Genomic DNA, 26,033 nt, shown 5'->3' with positions numbered 1-26,033 from the left:
ACCCGGAGGAAACCCACACGGACACGGGGAGAACATGCAAACTCCGCACAGAAAGGCCCTCGTCGGCTGCCGGGTTCGAACCCAGAACCTTCTTGCTGTGAGGTGACAGAATAAAATAAGTTAGTGTGTCCAAACTTTTGACTGGTACTGTATGTATAGATTTGTACTTGTAAGTACAGATTTGACTAAATGTACACTAAATTATAACCTTCACATTTTCAGTGTAACAGTAAACATACAGTTCCATAGCTCTTCTCAGTCACAAGACAGTAATCGGTGCATACTTCATTACTGAAGCTAATATCGGGGTGAACTTGGCACTTTTGCAGCAAAGTGGTTTGTGAGAATATTTTCTTCCTCGGATGGTGTACCTGAGGTCTGACTTCTGAACAAGCTGTGCCTTCCTTTTCCACCGTTTGGATTGGCAGCATGACCTTAGCTAGCCTAAAACTGACTGCTTCTGTAATTTCATTCCACCACAGTGTTTTCCCCAGAAAAAATAAATAAATAAAGCCCTAAATTCTGGCATGATAATACACAGACAATTGAGCACCAATGGCGTGAAAGTGAGTGCCAAAGGCGCGAAGCGAAACTAGGGAGGTCTGGGAGCATGCCCCCTCTGGAAAATTTTTGAAAATAGATGCCCTCAGGTGCATTTTCAGGGTCTCTGAGAGGTTTTAGATCCATGATTATAGGATCAATTTTACCAGTGCTTCAATGATTTCTGACCTAAATAGTATTAATGCACACACATTTTCACCTTAAAGTTCAACATGCAAGTTAAACTGTTTTGTTATAGATTACTGAGGTATATGATAGATGGAAAATCTACAGGGATCCCTTAATTATCTATGATCAATTAGTGTTGTAACAAAAATGTGCATGAAAATATGAACAGTGGTTTACTCCATCTTCTGCAATCCAATGAAGAGAATCGATCATCATGACCTCCTGTTGATCACAAAGGGATCTGAACCTAAGACCTGCCACCTTAAAATAAGTTGCTGTATTTCTATAACTGTAATGATTTAGAATGTTTCTGATGCAATTACCGTAATATATGTATAATTAAGATACACTGAAAAGAAAAGTAAGGAAACTGCATATTATAAAGTTTAAATTTTGGCGCTTTATTAAATGGACTAGATTAAGATTAATTCATACATTTAAGTTTGCAGAAAGATTATGTACTTATAAACACATTCATGAAGAGAATTTGTTAAATGTAGCATAATTTAGAATAATAATGAGAAGCATTTTTGGCAGTGTGATGTCACTGTGATCCTTTAACAACAGAATAATCCGGAGCCGCCTTTTGTTAAATGGATCTCCGTGACCTCACACTGCCAAAAATGCTTCTGATTGTTATTTGAAATGATGCTATATTTGGCACATTTGGACAAGTTCACTTCGTGAGAGTGTTTATAAGCACATAATCTTTCTGCAAACCCAAACTAATGAATTAAGTTTTCTACTCCTTTAAAGCAGATTAATTCTCCTTGGCTTTTGCTTGGCCCAATGTTGGGCAGCCCTCTCATAGTCCATCTCGCTGTCATCCATGCTGATGTGGATCAAATTGTCCAGCGAGTGCTTTTTGAGCCAGTCGCGTTGTCGTGACAGTTGTCTGGTTTTGTGCGCCATCACTCACGTGGGTTTGTTGATGTTAAGTCAACCAATCTTTGATCCAGGGATGAGAGTTTTCCGCTTTTCGGCAGATTTCCGCTTTTTCTGAGTAAAAAAACGACCTTTTTATATTATGCCAAATCCGTTGAGAATTTTTATTAATTTCGGGGGGGGCGGCACGGTGGTGTAGTGGTTAGCGCTGTCGCCTCACAGCAAGAAGGTCCGATTCCTCCCACAGTCCAAAGACATGCAGGTTAGGTTTACTGGCTACTCTGAATTACCCAGAAGTGTGTGAGAGGAGAAAACCTCTAATAATCATCCAGCAGAAGGCAACGGGAAACCACTACTGTCATTCTTCCCTAGAGACTTTGATAGCTGAAACCATCAGAGTGGCCATGTCACTGCAGTGATATGCCAGATAGACTAGTTTACACATTTTGTGTCAATATTAAACAAAACTGAGTTGGAAGAATACAGCTTTTTTTTAATATAATAGTTAAGTGTAAGGTGGCACGGTGGTGTAGTGGTTAGCGCTGTCGCCTCACAGCAAGAAAGTCCGGGTTCGAGCCCTGTGGCCGGCGAGGGCCTTTCTGTGCGGAGTTTGCATGTTCTCCCCGTGTCCGCGTGGGTTTCCTCCGGGTGCTCCGGTTTCCCCCACAGTCCAAAGACATGCAGGTTAGGTTAACTGGTGACTCTAAATTGACCGTAGGTGTGAATGTGAGTGTGAATGATTGTCTGTGTCTATGTGTCAGCCCTGTGATGACCTGGCGACTTGTCCAGGGTGTACCCTGCCTCTCACCCGTAGTCAGCTGGGATAGGCTCCAGTTTGCCTGCGACCCTGTAGAACAGGATAAAGCGGCTAGAGATAATGAGATGAGATGAGAATTTCGGGGGGTTGGGGTATGTTCCTTCATGCTGTTCAAACTTTATTAACTCCAACGATGTTTACACGTTATTTGTAAGTCGCCATCTTTAGTCTCGTTTAATCTCGTTGAATGTGATGTAAAATTCGTGTTATCTACATTGTTATTGGTCAAAACATCGATGTCGAGACCATAATAGCCAATCTAAACAGTTTTTACAAAGACACCCACATCCGCTTTCTTTTATCAAAACTTGCACATGTTCGTGAGCTGCATATCAAAAATACGTTCCTCTAATCGGCGTTTTTTCTCAAGATGCCGAATACTATTGACAAGCAAGATGAAGCGAAGGTACGTGAAATTGATGCTGGTATAAAAAAAACAAGTTTAGCAAAGCAAGAGAGCCAGGTTAGAGCATGTAAAAACACAGGAGGAGCTGGCTAATGAAAGAAAAAGGAAAAAAAGAGAGGACTGATGAGCTTTTGGCTTTGGTCAAGAAGCTGAAGTCTAAATGATCAAATGAAAATTTGTTTCAAAAATAACTGGGAACTGTAAATAACTTAACTGTAAAAAGTGTAAATAGACATTTTCCTTTTGAAGAAAACATCCAAGTGATGTGGACAATAAGATAAAGACGGTCCCCGTAAAATATGCATTTGTTTGATTCAATACACTGAATATATGATAATTTGAATTCTATCTCAGTGTTGATAACTATATAACTTTAAAGTTTAAATAGACATTGTGAATAAATCCTATACAAGTAATGTGGACATTAGGAAAAGGTCCGTCTCCATAAGATATGAATGTTTTTATTTAATTCAATATATTGAATATATGAAAATTTGAATTTTAATGGTACTGTAAATAACTGAATTTTAATGGACATTTTTTAGAAAAACAAGTGATGTTGACGATGAGTAATAACCAGTCCCCATAAAACGTAGATATTATTTTGAATTAATGCAATACACATATTGGTTTTGATACATATTGTTCTATATAATAGTGTTTTTATTTCAATAAGTATTAAAATGGGCATCAGGTGTATTAATTAACTACAGCTCAGATTGCAGGAAATGGGGTGTGTACGGTCTCATTTTGATTTTCTGCTTTTTTTCATCAGCACCCACTCTCATCCCTGTTGATCAAAGCCGTAATGATAATAGACTAGGTCAAACTTTTGTGATTAAAATCAGTCGGCTTTGTCCGTCTGGTGGGGGACAACATCGGCAGCCAATGAGATCGCTTATAATGAATCGGAAAATTCCAGGATGTCTGATGGTTTTTTTTTTTTCGATGTTTTTATTGGACGGTTTGAACACGTGATCTTGACATTGCCAAACAGATTAGTTTGTTTACATCATACCACGCGGACATATTACTTTGACAGAATCAACACAAACATTGGAAAAAAAGGCCGCTTGTTTAACACAAATATCAATCAGTATGTAAATGGATCTGTTATTTGCTCTCCTATGTATCTAGTGACTTGTGGGTAGGAAATTTAACGTATCGGTATAAATCTAATGGTGATGATACACGGGGCAACTTTTTGGGCAATGTTGCCGAGCAATGTTGCTGGCAGCGGGCAACTAGGTGAGACACAGGGCAACTTTTCAGGGCAACTAACAATGGGCAACAACAGTTAGCAACAGCAGTTTACAGTTAGCTAAAAAAAATCGATGTCTTAATTTTTGCTGTGACCATTTAATCAAGCTGTCTGTTGTTTTTTAGAGCTTTGGTGAGGTAAATTCCTCCATATAGAATATTAAAATAACTTACCGGCGTAAAAACAGATGAGGAGTCTCTCCATCTCTTCACTCCACTGACACTGAGCGGCCGCCATATTTGTTTGAAATTTCTGATCCGAACCTCACCGGAGGTCACATGACTCGATACTCGCGTTCTGATTGGCTTATCTCAAAAAGTTGCCAGAGATCATCAAAACCATTCAGAAAGAAACAATGTTGCCCAATCTCAATAGAAAAGAGTCAAAACAGAATTGCCCAGCAACATTGCTCGGCAACATTGCCCAAAAAGTTGCCCCGTGTATCATCACCATTAGCGTATCAGATTTTAACTAAAGCGACTAAGCGTATCGGTAGGCAGAGCAAGCGTATCGGGCCCGATATGCTAAAACACTAGGAAAAACCATGCACTACTTAGTTTTTTAAACAGTGCTTGTTGGTTAACAGACAAACGTCTTAGCGTTGCTTCACTGTCCTCGAATGTCTGACACTCCTCATACTCACACGGATGCCTTTGTTTTAGGGGGTAAATTAAATTGATGGAGTCACAGTATTTTTGTACGTTTTGTCTGACCTCTTGTATCTGAAAAAACTAATACGCTGCTGACATAGCTCCCCTTTTCAGAACTAATTCATCCTCTGCGCCAGTTCTTGTACTGCTCTCTGTGTTATTGGACATGTTTGTTAACCGTTACATGCCATGAACACAAGTCATGTGCGCTTCCTTACATCATGATGCGTCACAATATGGCAAAAATCCTATCAAATTCAATAATGTACATGTATTATCATGACTGATATTATATTGCACAGTCCTTTGATGAATTCATCCCCATTCTTAATTTTTTTTATTTTTATTTTTACCCTAAACCACTTTGACTGTGCTTTAATTCACTTCAGGGATACGGTTTTTGTGTCTTGAGAAAGTGAAACTCCGAGGACTTGGAAGAATGAGAGAGGAAGAGGCATGTTGAGTTGCAGTACTGTTATTAACACAGTCTTGCTCGTTTCCCTTGGGGAATCACCTTTGTACTCATAGCGGTCATTTACTTCATAACGTAAAGCAGGGGTTCTCAACCTTTTCTGCTTTGAGGCCCACCTATTCATACTTGTAACGAGTCGGGGCCCATTATAAAAGATCCCCAATTATTTTGGCTCATCTATTCTATTAGAATCTGATAATCTATAGACCCCTTTGCATGTTTGTAAACAAACCGACCGTTGCCAGGATGCGGACGCAGCCTGGACTCAGAAACAATGGCGCTGCCCATAGACGGGCATTATGAGCTGTCAGATTATGCAAAACAATTGTCGTTACAAGATCGAGAATGCTACATAAATAAGTTAACTCTAACAAGTGGACATCGCCTAGCGGATCCGTATTTAATTAAAGAGTGGACGGACGATGTTAGTAAGTTTTCCTCTGATACCTGAAGGCAGTCATACTATTTACAAAAAATGTCAGACTCAAAAAAAAAAAAACTATTTACAAAAGTAGCCTGCCATCAACATTCTGGTTACAGCGAGACTACAACTTGATTAACAATGGGACGTTCATATTCATTTTGTTTTAATCAAATTATGCCAGTGATGTGATGGCAATGTGGCTTTAGCTACAACAGCAAATACCAACACTAAACAGCAATTTGCAGGAGGGAATGGCATGAAAGGAATGATGGTGTAAAGAGTGCAGCTAAGAGAAATCAGAGCTGCGTAAAAAGCGAGAGGCAGAGAGCAGAAATGAAACTGAACGGGGCGGGAGCTAGGTTAGAGCAGTCAACGCAAGTTGGCATTTAGAGTGAGGGCACACAATTTTACCTTTCCATCCTTGCTTTAAAATTGTGATTTTCGGCATACACAAATAATGATGGCACAAAATCTGGACTGCTTGAGTCAAGCGAGACCTCTCCTACAAACAAAACTGCATGCAAAGCTAAGTTAGCATGCTAACAATATTCATTACATTGTGTAACTATGACCCAGCTAATCAGACAAACGTTACCAAAGTATTTTGCTACATCAATAAACGAAGACTAGAAAGAATAAAAAAAGAAAGATTTAATAAATAGCCTGATCTTACCTGTGATGAAGTGGACGCTGCAAACCCCACTGCTTTCATCCCAGTCTACACGTTTAATGGCTTGTAGCCATAGACGTCAGCGATTTTTTTGGAATGGGTGAGATCCTGCTGGAATTCTGTACATTTTAACCCCATCACTGCTACGATTCTGACACCCGACAACACAACAACTAGGCATTTCTTCTCGTCTCTACCGTCGCTGAGTCTTTTTTGGGTCCAGGCTGCGCGTGCAATTTCCTCTTACATATGAATGACGTTTACTGCAAAGGGGTCTATTGTAAAGTGTATTAATGGGATGCAGCATCACTTCCTGTTATAGATGGGAGCCCAGGAATTAAATAAATGTGATGAGCTGTTTTTAATTGTCGGTATTGTATTTAAAACTGTACGGGGCTCTCTATTTGCTCTTAAGCCTTTCATGAGGATATACTGCTGAAAAAATAAACAACATATTTTGAACATAAAAATGGTTTTCCACAGTGACCTGAACTATAAATTCAACAAAAAATAATAAAAACATAGTCTTTGTAGTGGTTCCTGTTAAAATGCTTTGTATTTTTACTGTCACTCGCGTAACAGGACAGACATAATTCAAAACACACCAAATATAGGTTCAAAACATTTAATTCAGTACTCTTTTTTTTTTTTTTTACATTAAATGTTATACATTTTGATACCTTAGCAATTCAAACCTTTACTTTTAGAAATGAGGCTAATTAAAGTGCGTATCACGGGTAAATTCAGGAGCAAGATCAATGTAATTCTCCTATTTTATATTAAACTTTGGTCAAATATCTGTAATATTTTGCATTTTGTGCAATTTTTTTTTTACCTTGTGCAATACCAGAAAAATTCAGTTGAAATCAAGCCATTTGAGGCGAATTGGTCCGCCTCTGAAAAAACTTGGCATTTGGATTTCCCGGCAAACACTGATTTTCGTGACGTCGCGTGCGGGACGCCTCCCTCTGAATCCTACGTCAGCACTGGTTTGTTTGAGAAAACGACCTGGTGGTTTTCTGCAAATTTTTTCAGCGTTATCATGTAATTATTAAAATGGTTAACAGATGTATCGTAGGAGGGTGTAACAACATTACATTCTTCATCCAAAGGTGAAGTAACGTTGCGCTCAGGTGACAATTCCATATTTCAATGCAAAATCGCTAGCTGCTAAACTTGGTCTACACAGGCTGTGCACTGAAACTGTGCAAGCTCACGCAACCTGCTGGCGCTTCCGCAGGTGACGTCACGAATCTGGCTCCAGACTCCCTTGGGATTTTTCCAAATGCGTTCTCATACCCTTCTGGATGAGTGTGTAAAGGGACATTCTTTCATATTAAAAAAAAAAAAAAAAAGAATTTGGTCCAGGATATGCACTTTAAGTATACCTTTCAATAGAGAAATGTTGTGGCTATTCAGTCCTTCAACTTTTCATCATGTTGCTAACTAAAACCCTATCAGATTTGTTATTTAAATTATGAAGTACAGATTCCTAAGCATGACTACAGGTATCATTTAGTTGGTATCAATTTTTAAACAAAGAATTAATACAACCCCGATTCCAAAAAAGTTGGGACAAAGTACAAATTGTAAATAAAAAGGGAATGCAATAATTTACAAATCTCAAAAACTGATATTGTATTCACAATAGAACATAGACAACATATCAAATGTCGAAAGTGAGACATTTTGAAATTTCATGCCAAATATTGGCTCATTTGAAATTTCATGACAGCAACACATCTCAAAAAAGTTGGGACAGGGGCAATAAGAAGCTGGAAAAGTTAAAGGTACAAAAAAGGAACAGCTGGAGGACCAAATTGCAACTCATTAGGTCAATTGGCAATAGGTCATTAACATGACTGGGTATAAAAAGAGCATCTTGGAGTGGCAGCGGCTCTCAGAAGTAAAGATGGGAAGAGGATCACCAATCCCCCTAATTCTGCACCGACAAATAGTGGAGCAATATCAGAAAGGAGTTCAACAGTGTAAAATTGCAAAGAGTTTGAACATATCATCATCTACAGTGCATAATATCATCAAAAGATTCAGAGAATCTGGAAGAATCTCTGTGCGTAAGGGTCAAGGCCGGAAAACCATACTGGGTGCCCGTGATCTTCGGGCCCTTAGACGGCACTGCATCACATACAGGCATGCTTCTGTATTGGAAATCACAAAATGGGCTCAGGAATATTTCCAGAGAACATTATCTGTGAGTACAATTCACCGTGCCATCCGCCGTTGCCAGCTAAAACTCTATAGTTCAAAGAAGAAGCCGTATCTAAACATGATCCAGAAGCGCAGACGTCTTCTCTGGGCCAAGGCTCATTTAAAATGGACTGTGGCAAAGTGGAAAACTGTTCTGTGGTCAGACGAATCAAAATTTGAAGTTCTTTATGGAAATCAGGGACGCCGTGTCATTCGGACTAAAGAGGAGAAGGACGACCCGAGTTGTTATCAGCGCTCGGTTCAGAAGCCTGCATCTCTGATGGTATGGGGTTGCATTAGTGCGTGTGGCATGGGCAGCTTACACATCTGGAAAGACACCATCAATGTTGAAAGGTATATCCAGGTTCTAGAGCAACATATGCTCCCGTCCAGACGACGTCTCTTTCAGGGAAGACCTTGCATTTTCCAACATGACAACGCCAAACCACATACTGCATCAATTACAGCATCATGGCTGCGTAGAAGAAGGGTCCGGGTACTGAACTGGCCAGCCTGCAGTCCAGATCTTTCACCCATAGAAAACATTTGGCGCATCATAAAACGGAAGATACGACAAAAAAGACCCAAGACAGTTGAGCAACTAGAATCCTACATTAGACAAGAATGGGTTAACATTCCTATCCCTAAACTTGAGCAACTTGTCTCCTCAGTCCCCAGACGTTTACAGACTGTTGTAAAGAGAAAAGGGGATGTCTCACAGTGGGAAACATGGCCTTGTCCCAACTTTTTTCAGACGTGTTGCTGTCATGAAATTTAAAATCACCTAATTTTTCTCTTTAAATGATACATTTTCTCAGTTTAAACATTTGATATGCCAGCTAAGTTCTATTCTGAATAAAATATGGAATTTTGAAACTTCCACATCATTGCATTCCGTTTTTATTTACAATTTGTACTTTGTCCCAACTTTTTTGGAATTGGGGTTGTATATTACCACATGAAACACATTTCTAACATAGCAAAAGTAAATGCAGAATCATCCCATCTCACGTAACAGGACAGACACAGAACCAGGAGAGACCGAGAACCAGTCCTAGGAGCAAGTCTGGTGTCACAGATGATGTCACAACACAGTGCGTCATGAGAATTTGAAAAACTGTGTTCTTGTTGTGCTTTTTCTCATCCATGACTGGTGTTGACAATTTCCGAGTGATATTCGTGAATGGCTCCACAGAGAAGTCTGGTCAGGTCAGCCACTTGAAATGTGCTATAAACACACATATAGTAAGGTTATAGTAAGAAACCTTACTATATTTCCTGTGGGGCGGCACGGTGGTGTAGTGGTTAGTGCTGTCGCCTCACAGCAAGAAGGTTCCGGGTTCGAGCCCCGTGGCCGGCGAGGGCCTTTCTGTGTGGAGTTTGCATGTTCTCCCCGTGTCCGCGTGGGTTTCCTCCGGGTGCTCCGGTTTCCCCCACAGTCCAAAGACATGCAGTGTGGTTAACGTGGGGCGGCCTTGGGCTGAGGTGCCCTTGAGCAAGGTACCGAACCCCTGACTGCTCCCCGGGTGCTCTGGTGTGGCTGCCCACTGCTCTGAGTGTGTGTGTGTGTGTTCACTGCTTCAGTTGGGTTAAATGCAGAGGATGAATTTCACTGTGCTTGAAGCGTGCATGTGACGAATAAAAGTTTCTTCTAAAAAAAAAAAAAACCTGTCATTGATTACATAAATGCAAATTTACAACGAAAACATGCCAAATAAACATGATTCACGTTACTTACCTTGCTCACGTAACATTGAGACCGACATACTTCTTTGCATCAGAACGCGTGAAACTAAACTTCTGGAAATTCTGGGACTCTTCAAACAAAGACCTGGAAATGACGTTTTGACATGCGCAGTTTTATTTCTATGGGGTGTTCCCAAACGTTTTTAGGTCAAATCTAGTTTCGTTACACGAGTAAAGAAAAATTGACAGATGCTCGACGATTGAGAGAGAAACTTGTTTTTGTAAGAATGGCGCTCATAATACATACTACGTTGAATGAAACCCCAAATTTACGGGTTTTAGTTATCCCTTGTCATTTTCTTTCACAATTTGCATAGTAATTGTTTACATAGTAAAATGGTAACATCGGACAGACGGTTAAATGAAAAATGCGAGTTTTTTCAAACAGTGATATTGCTTGCGCCACCTTTTCTGTTCGATTTAAATGCACAATATCGTACAATAATACTAATATTTTGCCAGTCAGTCATCTGCAACTTTAATATCAGGGTTAAAGCAAGTAAAAAAGTGAAAAAAATGTCTACCCATTGTTCATGTCCAAATTAAGCCCCTTGAATTTAGATTGAATCTTGCATTTAAAGGAACAGTCCACCGTATTTCCATAATGAAATATGCTCTTATCTGAATTGAGACGAGCTGCTCCGTACCTGTCCGAGCTTTGCGCGACCTCCCAGTCAGTCAGACGCAGTCAGACGCGCTGTCACTCCTGTTAGCAATGTAGCTAGGCTCAGCATGGCCAATGGTATTTTTTGGGGCTGTAGTTAGATGCGACCAAACTCTTGCGCGTTTTTCCTGTTTACATAGGTTTATATGACCAGTGATATGAAACAAGTTCAGTTACACAAATTGAAACGTGGCGATTTTCTATGCTATGGAAAGTCCGCACTATAATGACAGGCGTACTAACACCTTCTGCGCGCTTCGGCAGCGCATTGATATCTGAGCTCCATATCAATGCGCTGCCGAAGCGCGCAGAAGGTGTTAGTACGCCTGTCATTATAGTGCGGACTTTCCATAGCATAGAAAATCGCCACGTTTCAATTTGTGTAACTGAACTTGTTTCATGTCACTGGTCATATAAACCTATGTAAACAGGAAAAACGCGCAAGAGTTTGGTCGCATCTAACTACAGCCCCAAAAAATACCATTGGCCATACTGAGCCTAGCTACATTGCTAACAGGAGTGACAGCGCGTCTGACTGCGTCTGACTGACTGGGAGGTCGCGCAAAGCTCGGAGAGGTACGGAGCAGCTCGTCTCAATTCAGATAAGAGCATATTTCATTATGGAAATACGGTGGACTGTTCCTTTAAAGTAAAGTTTCGTCATCAATAATAAACTACCACACACATTGTTTATCTCTTTAATATGTACAGATAACTTGCGTATTTTTTCCTTCAAAATATAGCAATACTGCTCTTGTAAGAGCTTAGAGTATAAACTGGTAGGAAAAGTCAGTAGAGCAAATAGAGCCACATGGATGTGCCAGAAGCGAATATCAACCCATACATGCACGGCATTCTCAGTCAGAAGGGATTAATGATCCAAAAGTGGAGTCTGGTCCATTAACACAAGAACTTATTGCCATGTTTGTATTCAGCAAACAAGCACGTTATTAAAATCAAGTAGTATTCTCAAAAGAAGTGGATATAGAAACCACTCAATGGGATTAGATCCTTACACGCTAACAAAGAAGGATTTTTCCTATGAAAGAAAACTTTACAACCTAAATTTGGCATTAGTAGAATAAAATTTGATCCTATTGTAGCCGTAACGAAGTACAAAGACTATAGTTATGCATACTGTTAATTAACTTAATCTGAAGATAATTAACAGGTAATCAACAGATTTAAGGTGTTTGTTTTTTTTTTAAAAAAGATTTGTTTATTTTTAGTCTTTTGTGTCTGTACTTATTTGTATCTGTACATGCATGACCCCATTAGCTCTGCTGATCAGCTTATGTTTAAATAAAGTCATTTCATTCATTCATTATGAGTTGGAAAATTATCCGTCCATTGAGTTCCCCAAGATCTCAAACTACCTGGTGCTGCAGACATCGTACTACACGGGGACACAGATGAAAACCTGGGGGAGCATGCAGGAGTACAACTTTTTATATGTGTCTGGGTTAAAGATCTGATGATCAGGACACTACAAGAAAGACGGCGGTAGACGGATCTAAGTGCAGGAAGAGTGTTTATTAGCAGGCGGGATATTTACAAAAGCAGAACATTTAAGCAGAGTATTTAAACAGCGTTATAAACATGACGAGAAACAAATGTGACCGTGATAATGATACTTCGCAAAGCCTCTGAAAAACAGCATCTGTATCGGTGCGTGCTGATTGGTGCTCAGAATCAGGTGTTTCACGTAACGACTGGGTCCCAAGCGCGCACAACGCGCTCCGTGAGCTGCACCAGACTCAAGCACGCAAAGGCGTGACAGTCAAGTGTTTACCTACTGTGTGACCACAAGTTTTAGCTCACATGTATATCGCCACCAAAATGCCTCATTTTCATCGCAAAGCATCGCGAGCTGTAGTGTGACCATAGCTTAATGAGGCAGATGTGACATCGGATGCAACCCGACGTGAGTAAAAACAAGCTTCAACAGTGGTTGAGTAACACTGAATAAAGTATGGTGTGCATGGGCGCAGATGGAGGGTGGGACGGGTAGGATTCGTCCCACCCAGATTTAAATTCACCTCGTTCGGTCCCCTCCCAATTATAGGGAGGAAAAAACGTCTATGCTGTCTTTCTTTGCATAAGGCAAACCTCAAGGAAAAATCAAAAGACTAATTACCATTCGGTTTATTGAGGTGCACAGCAGTACATACATAGTTGCAACAACTCACATAAAACAAAAAGACTGATATTTGGTTGGTTGAGCTGCGCAGACTGCACAGGTTGCGAGCTCGAGCTTGGTTGCTATGGTTACCCACAACAAGTTTGACAGGCATATCGGGGACAGCTCCTAGTTCAGGACCCCAACACGGCATGATGAAGGGTGCCAAACCAAAAAGGCAGAAAACGATTGCATCGTTTTTTTTCAAGAAACAACGACTGTAAGTAAACTGTGCCTTACTTTATCATATCACCTTGCAATGTTTTGATAGTCTGTTCAAAGTAATGTTGTAGTGAAAGTAAAATCGTACGGAGTGATGCCTTTCTGGTAGCCTCCTTCTTTCGGTGGTAGCCTGTAGATACAGTGCTCAGAAGGCAGTTTTAATGTTTAATCTGGCGTTCCCTGCCATAATTTCAGCGAGCATATTGTTTCATAAGGAAACTTTGCGAAGAGTTGTTGACTGACTGCCGCTCACACAACACACAGGCATAGTTAGAAAGTCAACACATGTTGACAACACATGGTGGGGTTGGGGGTGGGGTTGGTTTGCTGGCAGCTTTGTCCCCCCCAGTTCAAAAAACGTATCTGCGCCCCTGATGGTGTGGTAGATGACACCTTGGAGACAGACGAGACAGTCATGATTACAAGATTATTAACAGTATAGTCATCATTACAATATACACTGCTATCTGATGCAATTTCATATTTAATATTTGAAACTTAAAATCTCATCTCATTATCTCTAGCCGCTTTATCCTGTTCTACAGGGTTGCAGGCAAATTATTACTTTAATTTGATGGCTAATTACCAAGTTATTAACTAGTAAGAACACCAATTAGCTAACTACTTAGCAAACTAATAGAAGTTTATACATGGTTAAAAGGAAAATACAAATAAAAAAGAAGCTGCAAGTGCCGTAGTGGTTAAACATTTCCAGTGGTCGTGATAAATCGCGACTGAAATGCAGCAGGTGAGCTTATGCTTCCGTGAGCACATTGCAAGCCTCATCACTCAATTCTGACTTTTTTGTTCACTGCCATCTTTTATGGTTCTCATTTACGCACCACATCTGTATGTTAGATTATTTGACTTGAAGACCAGCTCAGTTCAACAGCTGTTCATGATTAGTGTAAAGAGATTATTGGGTTGGGGTTTTCTCATCTCATTATCTCTAGTCACTTTATCCTGTTCTACAGGGTCGCGGGCAAGCTGGAGCCTATCCCAGCTGACTACGGGCGAAAGGCGGGGTACACCCTGGACAAGTCGCCAGGTCATCACAGGGCTGACACATAGACACAGACAACCATTCACACTCACATTCACACCTACGGTCAATTTAGAGCCACCAGTTAACCTAACCTGCATGTCTTTGGACTGTGGGGGAAACCGGAGCACCCGGAGGAAACCCACGCGGACACGGGGAGAACATGCAAACTCCGCACAGAAAGGCCCTTGCCGGCCCCGGGGCTCGAACCCAGGACCTTCTTGCTGTGAGGCGACAGCGCTAACCACTACGCTACTGTGCCGCGTGTTGGGGGTTTTATTTATTTATTTATTTATTTATTTATTTATTTATTCTGGTAGTCTTTCATTTTTTGAAAAGGCTGCTGCTGACAGGAAGACAGTGAAGTGATGGGGGGGGGGGGGATAACACCTAAATTTGAAAAACTGATTTTCATGAATTCATTCTGGATCAACTATATATACACAGCACTGTGCAAAAGTCTGAGGCACATGTAAAGAAATGCTGTAGACAGAATGACTTAAAAATAATGAAATGAAGTGTTTCAACATTAAAACAATACTATAATCGGCAATAAGCCATAATAAATGAAACAAGCTCAATATTTTGGTGTGAGACGACCCTTTGCTTTAAAAAAAAAAAAAAATTAGTAGTCTCAGGTACAGCGAGTGCAGTTTGATAAGGAAATGAGCTGTAGGTTTTACTGAGCATCTTACAGAACCAGCCACAGTTCTTCTGGACACTTTGACTGTCGCACTCGCTTCTTCATTTTGCACCAAAACCCAGCAGCCTTCATTACGTTTCCTTTCTTTTTTTTAATCTGAAAAGTGCTCTCTTATGCTGTTCAGATACAAACTTTTTTTTTTTTTTCTGTAACATGTAATTTTGTGCTGGAAAACAAACATTTGGACTCTAAAATGTTTTTGTACTGACTTAGTAATGTCGAAGTCATGAAATAGAAATCTATAATAAATTTTGTGTAAAAACATAAGGTGCCTAAGACTTTTGCACAGTACTGTGTGCGCATGTGTATATCTATATATAATGAGGAAATCGATGAATTGTTTTGATAAATTTGGGTACTTTTTGTTTGTGAATATGTATTTTTAATAAAAGAATCACACATTGGCTTGAAGATATGAAGTTTATCTTCTCATGTTGAAAAACTCGCGTTTCCGTGTGAAATACATTGTGGATCTGAGTGACATATTTAAATAATGTTGGCTGGCGTTGAGCGGTATATCAGATATATTCCATTCAGCTAGCATGATACTGAATGAGTTGAAGACAAGTATCATGCTAGCTGAATGGAATATATCTGACAGACCATGAAAAAAAGCCATTATTATTCAGAGGTGGACAGTGACAAAGTACATTTACTTGAGTACAGTACTTAAGTACACTTTTTGAGTATCTGTACTTTACTTGAGTATTTTTTTTTTGGAAACTTATGACTAACTTAACTACATTTGAAAGACAAATATCGTACTTTTTATTCCACTACATTTCTGTCAAAGTCCTCGTTACTATGAAGCAGCTTTGAAAGTGGATGTTTTTCCTTTTCTTTTCTAAAACGCGATTGGTTTCTTTCGCATGTGACACTGAGACAGCCGATCAGTAATCACTAGGGTCACGTCACGTCCATAGACTGTATAAAATCAAGTTCAGTTTCTCAGCAGCGTTATTTAACACGATCAGTTGATGGCAGAATGGAAGGAGGCGGTTCTTTTGGGGAATGCACGCACCCATGGCCATACCAAGAACCCATGTTTCAGTTTTCAGAAAGGATTAAAGAGTCGTTTCGTTTTAAATGTTTGCTTTGTTTATCTAAAACGAACTACATCACGGCATTCAAAAACTTGCCGTCCGACCTGCGGAAGCATATTGAGGTATATAAACGTTTTATTCTAAGAGAAAGCATGCAATGAAGTTGTCTGTGCTTTCAGAGCTAGCGATAATGTTGCAATAGCTGTGCAGTCTGGTTAGTCAAATGACTTTCTGTGGATTTGCCCACCAAGCTGCCGCAGCCTTGTCCACGGCTAACATTTACACATAGCTAGTTAACTTGGACACTCTTAGTTAGCGTGTAAAAACGGAGTAACACTAACATGAATAACATTAACGTAAGCGTAATCTTGCCAAATAAACAGAATGTAGAAATATTTATTTTTTCTAGTAACGTTAGCTACGCAATATGATTTTCGAGTTTGAAAAGAGTTTGCTAGCATGTCCGGTAGCTTAACGTTAAACCACTATGATGGCACAGCATACGTTCATTTTGTGAATTCATATTTACGGCATTAGGTTTTGTAAGCGTTGTGGCAATAATACAACGATGCGTTGACAGAAAATGTACTTTTAATACTTAAGTATTTTTAAAGCAAGTACTTCAGTGCTTAAGTAAAAAATTGACTGCACAACTTTCACTTGTATCGGAGAAACATTTGACCAGTGGGATCTGTACTTTGAAGTAATGAAGTTGGGTACTTTGTCCACCGTTGTTGTTGTTGTTGTTGTTATTATACACTCTCTTTATATCAGCATTCTCAAAGGCCAGCGCTAGCTTACCCGCAACTCGGTGCTGTTAGCGCAGCAGTCCCGTTACCTTCCAGCCAGTGTAGTGTTAGCGAAGGCCAACGCTAGCGCAGTCAAGCTGAATATTATCCTATTTTCCCTGTGTAATTAAAAATAACTTGGTTACTTTTAAAATCAACATCGACTACTCCACACAACGGAGCGACCTGGCAGCCAAAATTCTCTCAATGTTCCACTTTTAATGACGCAAACCTCGCGGCCATGGGAGGTTTTTATTTATTAGGACTCTCTTTTGCCTTTACTTCAACAGAAAACTTGATTTACAATTGAACAGAGTCGAGAAGAATCTCGGAACAACCAGCAGTGAAGGAATTTGACTTTCCCGTCGATTTACAAACCGAACACAGAATGACACTGCAGTTTTCATCATGCATTATTTAGCACAGGGCCGTTTCTATTCTAGCTATTGAAAAGCCCGGGGGCTCAGTCCAGTTTTCCTGGGGCTTGTATTTTTAAAGAGAGATCGGCATCGATAGGTTGAGGAGATTATATCTAACTTTAAGATTATATTATCACATTGAAAGGTCAGAACATCTTTATTATTGAGTTTTTACTGCTGTTTTTAAATTTGTCATTCACTTCAGTTTCTGTCTCCTTATTGTTCTCAACACCCATAAAGTCTCAGGAAACTGCGGTACGTGTCAAAATCACTCGTAAAATTAATCATCAGTTTCATAAAAATATCATTTCTCACTCACATATGTTCTTTAGGACCACAAAGACACCAATTCTAAGCTACATTATTGTATTACAACATTCAAAATCCCAGATGACATCCAAGTCAGTTGTTTTCTATTAATCTCTGACTTTTTTTGAGGGCAAAAATGCCTGGGGGCTCGAGCCCGAGTGATGGGGCCTAATGGCGCCACGGCGTTAGCCACGGGGACTCAACACGCCATACCGCCTCCTGAAATATAGAGCCCTTCAGTTGCTTCCAACTGAGAGCACTTTCGCTTTGGCGCAGGGTTTGTTTGTTTATTTATTTATTTATTTAGCCTGAGTGATGGGGCCTAACAACGCCGCAGTGTTAGCCACAGGGACTCAACACGCCATACTGCCTCCTGAAATATAGAGCCCTTCAGTTGCTTCCAGCTGAGAGCACTTTCACTTTGGCGCAGGATTTTAATTAATTAATTAACTTTTTTTTTTTTTTTTTTTTTTTTTTACCGGCCCCTGTATTACTGACATTGTCTGGTGTGCTAGGGAACGGTCAGGGCTCTGAGTGTGCCTCCCCCATGGCTGTTTCGGCCCTTAACTCATCTTCAGTGCTTAAAGAAGCCCACTCAAAAAACTTCATCAGTTTAGACTGTGCCATCGTCTGGTTCACGCAGAGATGGTTACACCACCAGACCAGGTCGATTAATTCGCATTGCGATTGGTCATTATTTGTAGTCGCTTTTTATTGGTCACAAGCACGTGCTCATCGTTTACACTCTGGCTTCCCGCCGTCTCTTCACTGGGATTGGATTTCGGCAAACGGAGGGATTTCTATAAAAGATGACTTATAATGATAACGATGACAAATATATTAATCACTGTGACGACTGCTAGTAATTTTCTCTTCGTCACTGATGGATTATATTCGTCAATAACGAGCGTGACGAGTGCCAGCGGGAACCCTGCCAAACTGTGATGGCTAGATGATTGGGTCCAAGGAAGGACAGTCGGTGAACTGGGTGTCGAAGGCTCACTGATCTTTCTGTTTAGTCAGCATTAACTTTTTCAGCAGTTTGTGCTACAGTCGCTCTTCTGTGGGATTTGACCATATGGGTTACCAGGGTTTTTTCTAGAAAAATTTAGTATGAGGGCGCTCACCATGGCGAGGGAGCGAAGCGGGGGGGGGGGGGAGATGGTGCCGGTTGTCCCCCCCCCGCCGTGCAAAGCCTTTGAAAAATGCTCCAATGGGACATTCTGAGACTATCTGAGAGGGAAATTGTAACAAATTGTCTGTCAACATTGAAAAGAAAGAAGTAATCTTCTTCTGCCCCGGACAGTCTTTGGCTTTCTTCCGCTTCGTGCCGCGGGATGACATCTTTAAATGCCCAAGTGTCAACAAAAACAACTCACGAACTACTTCTGTCAAAAGCTCCCGCGCCGGTGGGTGAAAGGTCATTCAGTCTCGAGAAATCTCGCTCTACAAGTCAGCTGACCTTGTATGTAACCCATGTCAAATCTCGCGAGAGCAGCCGCGACAAGTAAACAACTAAACAACATGGCGCCTCAGTCTGGAAAACGCCAATTCGGATTGTTTTTGCACCGTCTGGCGGTGCATCTACTATGATTGGAATATTTTTGGAGCAATTATAACGTATTTGATGATCAGACACATTGTCACGTAGTGTTGCTGGGATGTTTTCACGGAGTCGGTAAGGGGGCGCACGCCGAGAGTAAGAGGGCGCAGCGCCCCTGTTCCCCCGTTTAGACAAAAGCCTGGGTTAGCCTTTGTGCCCCATGTGAATCAATGAGTCTTCGACACCCATGACCCTGTCGCTGGTTCACCGGTTGTCCTTCCTTGGACCACTTTTGGTAGCTACTAACCACTGCGTACCGCGAACACCCCACAAGATGTGCCATTGTGGAGATGCTCAGACCCAGTCATCTAGCCATCACAATTTGGCCCTTGTCAAAGTTTCTCAGATCCTTACGTTTGCCCATTTTTCCTGCTTCCAACACATCAATTTCAAGAACTGACTGTTCTCTTGCTGCCTAATATATCCCACCGCTTGACGGGTGCCACTGTAATGAGATAATCAATGTTATGGCTGAGTGTGTGTGTGTAGTATTTTTTTATATATATATAATTTTTTTCAAGACGAGAAGATAAAATTTATATCTTCAAGCCAACGTGTAATGCACAAACAAAAAGAAAGTTGATCAAAACAATTCATCGATAGTGAGGGAGGATGTTGGAAAATATGTTGCTCAATGTCCCGGATGCAGTTCGTATGAAAAATACGAGTGGCGTATTTCCCAGTAAAACACTTGCGTCTATATATTAAACATATAAATATATACGCACGCGCAGTATATATCGGAAACAAATTGATTTTTGCGCTGCAAACTTGTGCCACTTGAGCTTTGTAATGTGAATGTAGCCTGCAAGTCTGCAAGAATGTAAAGTGGGAAGTGAGCCCGGGAAAAGGAGCGGAAGAGAACGAGAGAGCACTTTTAACATTTAATGACTCCTGCTAAGAGCGATCCAGAGACGTGTACTTTAGGCAGAAATGCGACTCGAACGTTTTGAATGGGGCTTCAGCGCAGGATTTCTTTTCCCCCTCTGAGCCTCTGAAGTCCCCCATGAGTAAGAAATGCATAAAGAATGAATGCGCTTCTTGCTGTGAATATGACACTGAATATTCATAAAGACGCTAGCTGTGCCGTTTTATGTATGTTATGTAAGCAAGAAGAAAGCGGCATCACACATACGTTCAGATATATGCTAATTTATCATTTCGAATTCAGGAGTCTGCATGAACCTTCAGCTGGAGCTAGAAATGCGTAGAAACGATCGCCATTAACCGGTGTGACTGATTTTTATTTGATTTTTTTTCCGGCCATCCCAGAGTGATGAGATGCGAGTGTGTACATGAATATGTAGATTAGAATGGGAGGTGGGATATTGAAGTGTGTGTTTTAGGTGAGGAAGCAAAAGAGAGACAAGGGAGAAATTGAGGGTGAGCGAGAGAGAGAGGGAGAATGAAAGTGTCAAAGCTGTGGAGGCTGTCTAATGGTCTCAAACACACACAGACATGATGGTGTGTGCAAACAGGCAGTCAGCTCTCTCCAGGACATAGAAGCATCCACAGATATCCACATTCCTTTCCTCCTCCCTTCCTCCCTTGCTGAGAATCAGAGATTGGTGGAGAGGCATACCAGCGTCACAACCGTGCCTCCTCTCCATACATGCTCCCAAAGCACAAGGAGAGTGCACACACACACACACATGCGTGCGCACAAGAGAGAGAGACAGATAGGGAAGGAGGCAGGGAAAGAGAGCAAGTGCTCGGCTCCTTGGCTTTCTGAGGCTGCACACTTGTTTGTCATTATTTCTCTTTTTTCTTGGGTGGAGGGCAGGACTGGGAATAGAAGTATTAATGCTTTCTCTTTCTCTGTGCCGCTGCTTCACAGGGGTGGTGCAGGCCAAGAGGAGTCCCAAAGTGGTGGTGAGTAACGTCCTCAATATTCTGTCTGACTTCTCTTTATTGTACTTCATCCCAGATTTGTGTCACTTTCAGTTTCATGAGAGTTATTAGTATGACAATAATACTGGCAAATCTTTTACAAGGTGATGCAGTAATAATGAGAATAATTAAACCTGTAGGAAAAAAAAATTCTAAAGATATGAATAAAGTATTTTATATTGCTATGAGTTCTGGAGTAAAAAAAAAAAAGTACAATTTAAGGTCATTGAGTCTTCTCTTCTCTTTTCCTCTGTTCGTATTTTCAGAGTTACTGTTGCTTTTTGAACTGCAAGTGTTACAAGGAGACTCATCTTCATCTGTGCTACTTTCAATGTCATTACTTGACACCTTTCCTCCTCTCCTTTTTTTATCTCTAATATGAGGGGGGAAAAGTGAAAGTGTGCGTTGATGTGTAGAGAAAGGTAGAGGAAAAGAGACAGTTGTATAATCATTAAAAGAAGGAAAGCAAGATAGCGATGGACATGGAAGTTCAAACCAAACGCAGCGAGAGCGTCAAAATCCGCTCTGCCAGTGACACTGGTAAGTTTGTGGATGCTCTGTGATGTAGATGAAATAGGCGGCGACGAGGTTGTTCAGACTGCTTCGGCTCGCACGCTTTATTTAAAAGGGCCACAAAGCAAACACACATCAACCGTTGCCTTATACGTTGATTAAAAAATAATTTAAATCATAAAATGATTTTTAAAAAATTTGTTAACGGTACCATTAGGGAGACCAGATAGACTTGATTTTTTTTGCCTTTTTGCAAAAAAAATTGGCAAAACTGACCACTTTCATTTTAACATATCCAACAATACACCTCTCGTTTTGTAATACCTCCAGTTCAACAGCATCATTCAAGTCACATGTCAGTAAATAGGCAACACTTTTTTTTGCATGTTATGGTGTTAGTTAGCATGCAGGTCCCTCCTATTTTCACAAAATATATTATGCAGTTCACCAACTCACTGGAAACACCTACGGTTTCTGGCACTTTGGTCCATAATTTGTGTGTGTGTGTGTGTGTGTGTGTATATATATATATATATATATATATATATATATATATATATATATATATTAGGGCTGTAACGATATGCGTATCGAAATCACGATACGCAGAGCCACGATCCATATCGCGATACAAGAAGGCAGAATCACGGTACACCCTTTCAAACTTCTCCTCAGCCCAAAAACAGAGGCGCTTCCAAACTTCAATTTATGAATACTTTACTTTTTATTTAAATTACATTTTAAACTTACTTAAATTACTTTTATTTTTTTATATCTATTAGTAAGTCGTTTTTTCGCCGACCTGCGACAATCTTCTGCGAGTCACCCCACGTCCACACTCGCCACTGGCAGAGCATTCATTTCTTTTAAGCGGTCGCCATTCTGGTTGCGACGCGGGGAGCGAATCTGTAAACAAGCAGCTCATTGGCTGGCTAGGTGTGCCACAAGCCAATCACAATCACTTGACCGGAAAGGCATGCAGTGTTGCCAGATTGGGCGGGTTTAGGTGCTTTTTGGCTGGTTTTGAACATATTTTGGGGTGGAAAACGTTAGCAATATCTGGCAACACTGAAGGCATGTCTGCTTGGGCGGAAGCCTTCTGCGGCAGTTACATTTTGACACGCGAGCAATGTTTCACTATAAAAACTCCGTAATTTCCATCTGTTTTCCGCAATCACAGAAAATCATTGGCCCTATGAGAGTGAGACAGTGAGAGAGCCACCACCCCCCCAAAAAAATCTTAACGGATTTACACGATTTGGAAAAATGACTTTTTCAGAACCGAAAAAAACAGAGCTTCCGGTTCAACAGTATTATTTTGAGAAATAAAACAATCTTTGGATATACATTTGTTCATTTTTGCATACATATTACTCATTCTCTGCAGTGGTCTGAATTATTTGTTATTAAATAGTTAATGTAAGTAAGTACATGTTAATAAGTCAAATTTACTACTTTAAAAAAACATTTTAAAAAATCGTGGGCGTATCGAATCGTGGGTCAAAAATCGCGATACACCCAACTCACGATTCGATTCGTATCGTTACAGCCGTAATATATATAATTTTTTTTTTTTAAATTAATGTTCCTGTATGCAAACAGGGACACATGATAAATAATGGGGAAACCCACCACCACAGTTATCAGTGTCTCCTCCAGTGTTGTAGTCGAGTCACTAAACCTAGAGTCTGAGTCCAGTCTCGAGTCCTCAGTGTTCGAGTCCAAGTCGTTAAAAAAAAAAACTGAGTTGAGTCCGAGAACAAGACTCCAACCACACCATTTGATGGTGGCCGTTTTAGCGCCATTAACATGAGTTTGTTCCTCAAGTCAGCTTTGTCAAATATGCTATACATGCTCGACATACAGCACAGATGAAATTTCAGTCCTCTCTGACCCACGGTGCAAACAGGCAATGCAATAAATAAAAATAGAATAATTGAAAAAAAAAAACCCAAACAATATAAACAGTATAAACACTCTAGATAGGAACTAGACAGACTAAACACTCAAACAATATAAACAGTATAAATAAACAGTATAAACACTAGATAAGAACAAGATATAGACTCAACACTCAGACAATATAAACAGTATAAACACTCTAGATATGAACTAGACGTAGACTAAACACTCATATATGTACGGTGTACACACAAATTGGTTCAAATAACCAAACAGTCAAGGGCACTTGAGGTATAGCAGGTAAACATGAAATAAGCAGTATAAACAAACTAGCAGCTGTTAAGATGAGGTAGTGCGGAACAGGTGAATGTGCGTTCTCTTTGTCAGGGAGTGCGAAGTATTCTGTCAGAGATGGTTGGGAGATGGCTGTCAGTGCAGAAGGTGTGTTTTTATTAATACAAGTGAAGACATAATCCAGAACGGGAGGCAAAATTGTACAATACTGAAACAGGCAACAGGTCGAGCGAGGCACAAACAGGCTATCAAAGACGAGAAACAGGAAATCAGGGATCAGGAAACCAAACAAGGAAATAAGGCTCGGAACGCAACTCAATACTTCGCAAAGTAAGTGCGTTTTCACAGTTTTTATACAGGTGTACTGATTGCACCTTAATCCTGTGCAGGTGCGAGTCGTTTACGGCGCGCAAGAGAGAGTCCGCTTAGTGCCCGCTCTGTCTGAAGCACGCCCGAGAGTCTATCTGATGCACGCACCACTCTTGCACGAAATTAGTACAAAAATTGATGTAGATATAAATATCTTATGCCAAATTATTCTGGCATGTTACAAAAAAATGAAGAAAAAAAAACATCTGAGTCCTTGTCTCCAATCTGCGAGTCCTAATGCAGTTAATGCACGAGTCCAAGTCTGAGCCATCAGTGCTTAAGTCCAAGTTGAGTCACAAGTCCTTAAAATTAGGGCACGAGTTGGACTCGAGTCCTGAACTCGGGTACTACAACCCTGGTCTCCTCCATCGTAGGCAAATTGGGAACAGTTTGAACAGAACCAAAAATTTACATGACTGTGTCCTCTGGGATTCTTTAGATCAGAGCTCTTCTAAATTCTGATTGGTTGCCGCCAAGTCATGTCACAGCTCATTACCAGAAAGTTGCCTGGACTTCAAATTTATTCTGATGCCCCCACCGCCCAAGATGCGCCGCCAACGATCTCACCACCGAGAGACGGTGGCTCACATAGAAAATAAATGACTTCTGGTCGTTTTGATGCTCTCCTTAAGATGTCACCTTTGTCTACAGAGACATGAGCCTTTATTAACCCGAGGGATTAGATCTGAAGAGTGTCATCAGTGGTGATTTAGAAATGATCTTAGATGACTAAAAAGCTTACTAAAAGTTAAACTGAAATGAATTGCTTTTAGAATTCAGGAGATGTAGAGCTATAGCTGGACCATAAATCACAAGAACAGCAATAAATGCAGTGTTTAAAATCTAATGATTTTTTTTCAACAAGACTTTTGAATCTGAGCTGTCATCTGTTGCTTTGGTAATATTCATTCAAGTAGATGGAGGTCAGGATGTAGGGAGGGAGCTGGAGTCAGGTGAATATTTCTGTAAAGAACTGAAAGATGTGTGTGGGTTTCAAAGCAACCAGCTTACACACAGTTTCACACATGCAAATATCCCGATAGAGAAAAGGATGGCCTTGCATCTCTTGCATCCTTTGCTTCCTTTTCTCCTCTCTTACAGTATTTGTTGCTTGGCTTTGTCCATCTCCAAACTCAACTCCAGCGTCCCCAATATCACCTGATCTCGCTCATCATCTTCTGCAGTTCTGTTTTGTCTTCACTCGTGTCCAAGTCAGGGGCTGTTTCTCACTTGCTGTCTGATGTTCGAGGTCAGGTTCTGAAGAGCTTTGTTGAAACAGGAAGTGAGTTCGGTGATGAGTACCCCAGGGTCACTCGATGATTTACATGGAGTTGCATCAGTGAAACGTAGACAGGAGCTGACTGCAAACCCACGTTTTTTTTTCTCTAACCTGTCTCTTGTCTTCTTTCTCTTTGCCCTCCCTTTCTATCTCTCTCCCACCTCTCTCTTTTGTCTGTCAGCAGTTAGAGAGGAAGGACAGCCAGGGAAGCTCTCAGCACAGCGTGTGCAGCCACCGCAGCACCCACACAGACTCGCCGGCCCGCGCCGTACCCGCTGTGCCCCCTGTGCCCAGTGAGACGCTGGCAGCTCCGCCCCCGGTGCCCCCTCCTCCAACCCAGCCCCTCCCAAGCTTGCCCCCATTGGAGCCACCCACCAATGGCACTCTCCAGAAGAAACCAGATCCTTTCAAGATCTGGGCGCAGTCCAGGAGCATGTACGAGAGCCGAAGTGAGTAACGTGGAAGTGGTGAAAGCACAACTATAATATAAATGACCGTTTTGTTTGTCGTTTGTATAACTTATTACCTTATGAGTTTGTTATAATT

At 40.8% G+C, this 26,033-nt stretch overlaps 1 protein-coding gene across 16 annotated transcripts in view; it reads left to right on the top strand.

Moving 5' to 3' along the window:
• LOC132892991 (membrane-associated guanylate kinase, WW and PDZ domain-containing protein 1-like) overlaps positions 1-26,033 on the top strand; it is a 371,376-nt gene that overhangs the window by 288,980 nt on the left and 56,363 nt on the right. For 14 of the 16 annotated variants that reach the window (XR_009655496.1, XM_060931644.1, XM_060931640.1 and 11 more), the window contains 2 exons: positions 21,078-21,112; positions 25,669-25,936. Coding sequence is in view for 15 of the 16 variants with exons in the window: in XM_060931644.1 (XP_060787627.1) it covers positions 21,078-21,112; positions 25,669-25,936 (303 nt within the window). In the remaining variant the exon portion in view is untranslated. The remainder of the gene's footprint in view (positions 1-21,077; positions 21,113-25,668; positions 25,937-26,033) is intronic. The other 2 variants (XM_060931635.1, XM_060931634.1) reach the window with 2 other exon arrangements.

The sequence above is a fragment of the Neoarius graeffei genome, chromosome 10, assembly GCF_027579695.1.
Source record: "Neoarius graeffei isolate fNeoGra1 chromosome 10, fNeoGra1.pri, whole genome shotgun sequence".
Taxonomy (NCBI): Eukaryota; Metazoa; Chordata; class Actinopteri; order Siluriformes; family Ariidae; genus Neoarius; species Neoarius graeffei.
This window is presented reverse-complemented; position numbering and strand designations above follow the sequence as displayed.